This window comes from Buceros rhinoceros, unplaced genomic scaffold (genome assembly GCF_000710305.1).
Source record: "Buceros rhinoceros silvestris isolate BGI_N320 unplaced genomic scaffold, ASM71030v1 scaffold11653, whole genome shotgun sequence".
NCBI lineage: Eukaryota > Metazoa > Chordata > Aves > Bucerotiformes > Bucerotidae > Buceros > Buceros rhinoceros.
This window is the reverse complement of record NW_010401831.1, coordinates 5119-13906: the sequence shown is the minus strand read 5'-3', so window position 1 is coordinate 13906 and position 8788 is coordinate 5119. Positions and strand designations below refer to the sequence as shown.

Below are 8788 nucleotides of genomic sequence, written 5' to 3'. Positions count from 1 at the left end.
AAGACAGCTGGGAAACCTTTTAAAATTTTTTTTCCCGAGTAACAGAAAACAGTGGCACACCTGTGAGGACAGGCCTCCCACTCACTCGTCTGTAAGGCTTAACCAAAGTGATCTGTAGGAACAGGGTAAACTTTTTTCTGAAGCGCTTTCGAAGCAGAACAGCTGATGTCAAAACTCTCTATAAAAGAGCTGCTTTAAAATAGGAGACCAGGTTATGGTCAAGCTTAAGCAAGTGATCAGCAGGAGCCATACGGCCAAGTTCTAAACAGGTGTGTCAGCTTCTGGGCAGCCCTGGAGCGGTCAGGCAGCTGGACTGGATGGTCCTTGTAGGTCCCTCTGACGGAACTTGTTCTGTTCTAGAGCAAGTGTAACTCAAAGGCTGTTTTCCAGTTTCAGTCCCAGGAACAGTCTGATTTTCTGCGTGTCATTAGCCTGTGCCAGGACCAAGGTTAGCTAGACAGCTGTTCCCAGCTTCCTTCCAGGTTTGGTGAGATCGGAGGTTAACAAGAAGTGTGTGTTCTCGCCGTGTGCTGTATCTCCTTTTTCCCACCCCTGCTCTTGGTGGAATTGCTGGTTAGGCTCTGAGGGTTTGCCTTGTGAGGCAGCATCAGCGCGAGCACTCGATTTGTCACTGGATTTATTCACAGAGTGGCAAATGTCCCCTGCCCCGTGTTCCCCGGGCCTGGTTCTCTGTAGGTTCTGTATCCATAGTGATCGTTGCAGCCTCTTGAATGTGGGAGGTTGAATAGCGAGCGTTCCTCTGGTCACTGTGTCAGAAATCCTGGGTGGTTTTACACATTGTTTGCTGCGCTCTGGTGTCTGCTTCTCAGCACTCACCCTCTGTCTGAGGCTGTGAGCTCTTCAGAGTGGGAGAACCTGTGGCTTGGGTTCAGGGAGCCTCCCTGGTCATCCCAGATGGAAATAGTCTCTTTGCTCACTGGCACTTTAAGACGCCTAAAACTCTGAAGGTGCTGCGATGTCTCATTCTTCCGTCTGTGTTTTTTCCACGAGCTCTAGTGGCATTCTGGCATCCTGTGACAAACTGTATTGCTGTGGGAACAGCTTAACTGATCAATTTGCAAATGAGATTTTTTTTCTTTTTATTGCCTATGTTGCTTTTGTTGGGAAATGTTCAGGAACGACGTTTCCAGAGCAGTTGGCTCCGATGGCACTTCAGGCTGCGAGCAAATGAAATTAAGGAGCCTGCAGGTTAATGATGTGCTGTTTTTTTGAGTGTGGAAGGGCTGGAGAAATGGGACGCACCTACAGTGTGCTGGGCTCACGTCCCGCTGGAGCTACTCCCTTCTCTTCCCTGTGCAAGTGCCTCGCGTGACACTTACGGGAGTGGATGGGTGCCACTGGGATGTTACGGGAAGGTTCTCTTTGTATAGTCGGGTTTTATGTTTGTGTCCCCAAAAGCATTTCAGGATTTCCAGAAGGATGTGCTTTCTAATTCTCTGTGTGTGGAAAAGGATAGAAGGTCTTTGTTGTAACTCCAACTCTTCTGTCCTGTCTTCTGAACCTGTGACTTCGTGGCGTTTTCCTCTTTAGCACTTAGATGCTGACACAAAACATGATGCACTTTTAAAAAGGGGGAGGAGAGTGTAGTCATAGTGTGGATGAGTTTGGATCTCAAACAGAGATTCTAAACTCTGTCTCTGTGTGAGGAGAGTTGAGAGAAGTATTACATTTGTATTATATCTTTTATTAGTCTCACAGATTTCTGTCAGGTGCCAAATCAAGCGTAAGAGGCTTTGGTTTCTGTTTGATCAACTTTCCTGCTTGGTTCTGCCTCTGTTGTAGAACAAGGCCAGTGATTACTTGTTAAATTAAGCTGCGCTGAGGATAAAGTAGTGGTTTTATTTGGACTCGAGGCTGTGGAGAGGCAGGTGGTGAAGCAGTAGATAGAACGTGCTTTCTGCTCATGTTTGTAGAGCTCTGGGGTTCGGCAGCTGACAGGGGAGAAGGAAAAGCGTGTTCACCTCTGCGGCACTGGGGTGGGTTGGTTTGTTACGTCGTTTGTCTCTGCTTCCCAACAACTGGTCTTTTGCACCGGGTGTCGTTGAAGCTGCAGGCTCTGGGAAAAGGTCCAGCTACGAGTAAAAGCAAAGATGACCTTGTGGTGGCAGAGGTGGAAATCAATGACGTCCCCCTCACGTGCAGGAACCTGCTGACGAGAGGACAGACTCAGGATGAGGTATGGACCGTTCAGCTTGTTCCGCTTGGCAGCACGTTTATACCTGCCCATAAACTTGAAAGAGCTTGTAAAAAAACTACATTCTGTGGTTGTTTCCTCCTGCAAAAGTGCCTGTGTTCCCTAAAGCACTTTGTTCAGTAGTTTATTGGTTTGTTCGGTAAAACGCCGTGTGATGAGTTACGATGGCAGAGCCAGTGTCCTGTAGCGGGCACCAGCCAATCTCGTACTGCTCTGTTCATGACTTCTGGTCTTCTTGTACCACACCATGGCTTAAAGCCCGGTCTGTGTGTGCGCGCTTTGTTTATTATCGCTAACCTTGTCACTGGGTTTTTTAAATTGTTTGTAGATAAGCCGACTGAGCGGAGCAGCCGTCTCTACTCGTGGGAGGTTCATGACTGCGGAGGAGAAAGCAAAAGTGGGACCTGGGTTTGTATGACTTCTCTTGGGGGTTCCTGCGTTTCCTTTTTCCCCTCCTTGGGTTAGTGGTGGGTTTTTGTTTTGTTTTTCATTCCCCTTTGGGTGCCAGAGCTTACTGAGTGTTTCAAACTCTTTGCTGTTGTGGTAGAACTGGCTGCAGAGCTGCTTTCCAGCCTGCTCGGTACTGACAGGGAGAATTAAAAACACACAAACACAAGTGACCAGTGTGACCCATCAGACTGGGCTGAACGACTTCTGACGGAGCGCTGGGCTGGATCTCTGGTGCATTTTGCTGAGAATGGGCAACTTTCCAGTTACAGAGCGAGGGAATATTTCACAGGCTCGGTGCTGCTAGTCAGTGAGCCTTGCATGTGGACAGGCACGTTACAGTCCTCGGTGGTATTACTGCAGTAAACTGCATGTAAAGGACTTCTGAGTCTCTCTAGTTTTCGGTGCAAAGCTTTGCTTACTGAGCACTGTGAGATTCAGTGAATATAGATTTACATCCTTCCTTGAAGAGCATTTCAGGTCTTTATGGAGGGCTTTGTGTGTGCAGATGGTTACTGTGATTAGATTGGATCCATTACTGTATGTTCACTGCGGGTTTAATGGAATATTTGACGTGTCCTTTCCAGAGATCGTCCTTTGTATCTTCATGTCCAGGGTCAGACACGGGAGCTGGTTGACAGTAAGTGTACAAAGCATTCTGGGGTTTCTCCCTTGTGAGAAAGGGGTTTTACTAAGGGGCTTCGTTAAGACCGGTGTGGATTTGCACTGTAAATATCTTGGTGTTGATAACAGACCCCATTTAAACGCTGACGTTAAAATACCTGCTCAGCACTCCCCAAGGTGCTGTGCACTGCGTTAGTCACGAAACTAAAGACGATGAGGAAGGTGGGGGGAGCAGGTAGGGTTCCTGGGCAGGCACAGCTCTTACACTTACGAGTTCGGTCACTGATAACGTGCTGAGATCTCGTAACAGCAGGCGTGTGAGAGGGAGACCTTCCCTTCAGTATACAGATATGAACCCTTTGTGAAACATCTACGCTTCAGTTAGAAGCACAGAGAGCTTCTGTCTTGCCTGTGCCTGCTGGAAAAACTAAACTGTTCAGGGGACCATTTGTTGTGTATCAGTTCATGGGCTTGCCCTCAATTGTCTCTCGGAACTTGAAGCTGCTCACTCCTATTTACCTTGATTTCCACAGCCAGGAAACAATTTTTCACGTTAGTTTGATCATTCATGCAGATGTAAGTTTTGTGAGAGGTTAACGTAAATGTTTCCAATGTTTGCTGAAGTGTGTGGGCTCTGACTGCCCACCTGCGTATCTTAGCCTGAGCTTTATTGGGTGGCAGTGGAGAAAGAACCCTGATCTTGTTGCCATCCGTGGTGATCCAGCCCCAGAATGGGCCCTGCTGGCCAGTGTGACCTTTTTGCCTGTAGATCTGCTGTCACAGAGTGTGGGAAGGTAACCTGGTCATGTCATGATCTGGAAAGTTGTCAGGGACCAAAACACAAACGAATTTCATGTTCTGTCAACTAGGAGCTGTCAACCGAATTAAAGAGATAATTACTAACGGAGTGGTGAAAGCAGCCACGGGTTCCAGTCCGACTTTCAACGGGGCCACAGTTACCGTCTATCACCAGCCAGCCCCTATTACGCAGTTGTCTCCAGCAGTTGGCCAGAAACCTTCATTCCAGTCAGGGGTGAGTAATTAATTTGTGTGATTTTCGTGGAATATCACTGACTACAAGATCGGCCTGTTACAAAGCACATGCGTAATGTGCTATTTGTTAAAAAACCCTCCAAATCAAAAAGCGACCCCCAAGAAAATAAAAGCAATCTCTTGTGTGTTGTGGAAACTGGAGGACTGATCAGAATGAGTCTGAAGAGTGAGACTCAGGTGACAGTGGCCTCCGAACAGGAAAGCGGTGGTGAGAGCTGTCCTGCTTGCAGAAAGGCAAAGGGCTGACTGCGCCATCCGACACGTCACTCTGCCGGCTGTCGCAGAAATAAGATTCTGGCCTCTAGTGACAAGACCGTCTTCATTCTTGCAGTGGAATAATCAGCTTTCACTGTTCAATTTACAGATGCATTACGTTCAGGACAAGTTATTTGTTGGTCTGGAACATGCTGTACCCACCTTTAACGTGAAGGAGAAGGTGGAAGGGCCGGGTTGCTCCTACTTGCAGCATATTCAAATTGAAACGGGTGCCAAAGTCTTCCTTCGTGGGAAAGGCTCAGGTTGCATAGAACCAGCGTCGGGCAGGGAAGCTTTTGAACCCATGTACATCTACATCAGGTATGAGGGGTTTTATATTAAAAAAATAAAATAAAATCCCGGTGACCAGTCATGAATGTAGCTTAAAGTTTAATCAGTGTGGGGAATGCTTAATGCTGACTGCTGAATGCAAATGGAATCGCTTTTGAACCTGACTTGTATTTTAATGGAGATGTCTCTAAAGCGGTGAAGATTCCAGCCATATGGTGATACGGTATAACGCGATACTCAGCTGTAAAGTATTGGTTTTGTTGGGAACACAGTAAAGCTGCGTTCTTCTGGGCTTGGTTTGCTGCATTGAACTGCCAGGGAAGAATCACAGATGCATTGACCAGTCAAGTCAGTGTTCTCTGCTCGGACCTTGCAGTGTTCAGACTAACCTGAATTTTCATGTAGAAAATAAATACTCATTGCTTTTACTCACAATTGTGCTAAGAGGTGCCGAGCTGCTGGAGGTGCCTGATCGCTGGTGAAAGGGGAGGGTCTGGCAGCAGGCTGCTGGGGAAAGAGGCAGCTCCCACATTTGTACTGAAGAAGGACTTTTTTGTATGTTTTCAGTCACCCAAAGCCAGAAGGTTTGGCAGCTGCTAAAAAGCTGTGTGAGAATCTGTTGCAAACTGTGAGTAGCTCTTACAAATATTTTAGAGCCTGTCGTAGTTTTCACGTGTGCCCGGCTAATGATAATTTTTTTTATGCTCTCAGCAAAACTGTCCGTGTGTTCTGACTTGCTAATAGGTTTTTCCTTCTCAGTGCTGGTGTCTAATTTTTGTATAGTGAACAAACCTTTCTCAGGATAGCGCCGTAGTGGTGGAATTTGCGGGGAGAAGAATGCAAATGCTTCCTGAGCAGAACTGGGGTGGGGGCAGGGGACTGTCTGGCTGTTGGCAAACACGAAGGAATACTGCTTTTTTCTGGTTGCTGGAGCTTCCCTTGCTTCAGCTTATGTGTTGTCCAGAGCCACACTGTCTGCTTTATCTTTCCTAAAGTGACGGTTGTACCAAAAACATGGTAGAAAATCTCTCACGTACACATAAAATATTAATTTCTCAGTTTTTCTTGTGGGAACGCAAATAGAGTAAAATCCAGGGAGAGTCATTCTGGTAATACTGATCATTGAGTACGGGCTAGCAAGTCGCTTTTGAAAAATACCTGGATGCTTTTAGATTCTTGGAGTATTTTTGTCTCTACTGAAGTAATTAGTCTCTTTCCTGGGAGAGATTATCCTGTATCTGACAGAAATCTGCCATGGAGACCAGTGGCATTGGTGGGATATCCAGCAGGGTTTTGGTCAGCAGGTTTTTGGTCTGAGTTTTTCTGTTGGATTGTGTGCTGTAATCGACAGCCCTCACCGTTTTACACGTGGTTAGATGCCTTTTGCCTGCAAAAGGTTGATATAGTCAATAAATGTCTAATCTTTGAAAATTTTTTGTAGGTTCACGCGGAATACTCTCGCTTTGTCAATCAGATAACCACGGCAGTACCCTTAGCAGGTAAACGCTGGCGATAGTAAAGCCTTGGGAGCTGCATTCTGCAGGCAGTTATTTTCGTAGAATTTATTTACCCGTGTAAGTCTTTAAGTCCTTCAGGTGAAAAGGAGTCCAGCTCCTTTTACATTCAGTAATTAAATCTGATGGTTTTGTGACTCTAACTGAATCGAAGGTGACCCCTTTTTCCACCTCTCTCTGCCCAGGCTTCACGCAGCCTGCCGCTATGAACAGTGTCGCTTCCCAGCCATCCTATTACCCTTCCAACGGGTATCAGTCTGGTTATCCCGTCGTTCCCCCGCCTCAACAACCCGTTCAGCCACCGTACAGCGTGCCAGGCATAGTTCCACCTGCAGTGCCGCTGGCACCGGGAGTCTTAACCACACTGCCTGCAGGAGTTCCGCCTGTGCCCACCCAGTACCCGATCCCTCAAGTACAGCCTCCAGCCAGCACTGGCCAGGTACTGCCACACGTTAATGACTTGCCTTGGAGTTGTCCAGTGATTTTATAGGGATAAAATACTGAAAGTAGTTCCAGATAGAGGATTCCTCTTGAGGGCATTTTTATTTTTATTATTGCTTTGCTGATGCTTTTGTCTAAGGAACTAAATTGTTGGTACAGCTGCTGGATTTTTCATATCACAGCCACCAGTTAACATGAAGGGTATTAGCAGGGGGTGGTCGATTGTTATGAAAACCGGTATCATGGGCTGTGGTGCAGCTGTGCAGGTACAATGGTTTGAGTTGCTAACTCATTAGTTTGAGGTGGGACCATTCAATAAATGAAATACTTGGTTTAAGTTGTGATTTTCCTTTTAGCTTCTCTTTGGTTCTGCAAGGAGAAACGAGTTCTGTGTTCTCCTACATATGAGACTCTACACTGAATTAATACTTTATGTGCACACTATCAAATTTTCTTGTGTTTTGTTTTCAACTTCTGCACACCAGAGTCCTCTGAGTGGTCCTTTTCTTCCTGCTGCCCCAGTAAAAACAAACATGCCGACTGGTACACAGCCACAAGTCCAAACCCATCCCCAAGGTCAAAAGAGACGCTTCACTGAGGAACTGCCGGATGAGAGAGAGTCAGGACTGCTGGGATATCAGGTGGAATAAAATCGGCAATTTTTCTTCATTCACCACAATGGAACTTGGCTGGAGAGAGATTGTTCTTAGCACAGTTTATCTGGCAACAGTCAGCGAGACCTTTGGCAGATGGCAGCAGTTGTTGCAAAACCTCGAGCCCACGCTTTGGTTTCTTTGAGTGGATGCACTGTTCTTAAGCTGTGACGTACTCGATTCATTGGCAGCTTGCTTTCCGTACCCTCAATCCTTTGTGAAGAATACGGTGCGTTCAGGTCAAAGAGATGACAATAGCGTGTTCCTGGTTAGTGAAAGGGAGATGATTTGGGGTTTATTTGGGTTTTGTGGGTCTCTTGGGTGTGCTTGTTTGAGGGGTCGGGGCGATGTGTGGTAATAACTTCCAGATTTTTCCCGTTTACCTTTCTCGCAGGTTGCACTTAAGAGGATTTCAAGAAGCCTAGTTTTAAGAGATTGATTTGATTTTCTTTTTTTTTTGATAGCAATGTTAAAGTTGATTTTAATATAAATAATTCAGTTGCTCAGACTCGTATGTGAGAAAAGGGAGTTTCTGCAGATGCTTCTCTGATGATACACCCCCACTCACAGGCAGAAACACTTAAAAGCAGCTTTGCCTAGAGACAGTAAGGAGCTGCCTATACGTTAGACCTAATATTAGTATCTTGAGCAGAGTTTACTGTGGCAGGAGTTCTGTACAGTATTCAGAATTGCCTGGCTGAGGAGCTAGTAAGTTGATCCATGAACTAAGCAGCTGTCTTTACTGTCCTGAACTACTGGAAAGGTGGAGTAGGTGCTGAGGTGTCTTCCAAATTGGTGCTCAGGCGTGTTTCTTACTGCAATACCCTCAGTATTTTTACGAGAAAACATTTTGTTTAACAATGGTGATTAGCAGTTTCTTCTGCTAGTTGGCAGTATGCTCTGAAAAGTTGGGTTTCCTATCATTATCATTAAGGAGCTGTAGCTTATGTTGTAGTTGTAGATTTGCTAATGCCGTGTGTTTTTCTGCTCATAGCATGGACCCATTCATATGACTAATTTAGGTACAGGCTTCTCCAGTCAGAGCGAAATCGATGGAGCCGGGTCGAAGCCAGCAAGTTCCTCAGGAAAGGAGAGAGAGAGGGACAGGTGAGTGCTGAACGAGTTCTGTTCAGGTCTTTCCTGATTCTGAGGGAAAGCTTATTTCAGAGATGATAATAGAATGGGTTGGGTTGGGAGGGTCCTTAAAGATCACCTAGTTCCAACCCCTCTGCCATGGGCAGGGACACCTTCCGCTAGACCAGGTTGCTCAAAGCCCCGTCCCACCCGGCCTTGAA

General features: G+C 46.3%; 1 protein-coding gene across 1 annotated transcript in view; it reads left to right on the top strand.

Moving 5' to 3' along the window:
* Window positions 1-2068: 2068 nt before the first annotated feature.
* Window positions 2069-8788, top strand: part of KIAA0907 (KIAA0907 ortholog) — a gene marked incomplete at its 5' end in the record, with an annotated part of 10938 nt that continues 4218 nt past the window's right edge. Inside the window, 10 exons of the mRNA XM_010132408.1 lie at window positions 2069-2197; window positions 2544-2623; window positions 3250-3302; window positions 4156-4319; window positions 4704-4915; window positions 5453-5513; window positions 6327-6384; window positions 6585-6838; window positions 7326-7481; window positions 8488-8600. Of these exons, the coding sequence (XP_010130710.1) occupies window positions 2069-2197; window positions 2544-2623; window positions 3250-3302; window positions 4156-4319; window positions 4704-4915; window positions 5453-5513; window positions 6327-6384; window positions 6585-6838; window positions 7326-7481; window positions 8488-8600 (1280 nt within the window). The remainder of the gene's footprint in view (window positions 2198-2543; window positions 2624-3249; window positions 3303-4155; window positions 4320-4703; window positions 4916-5452; window positions 5514-6326; window positions 6385-6584; window positions 6839-7325; window positions 7482-8487; window positions 8601-8788) is intronic.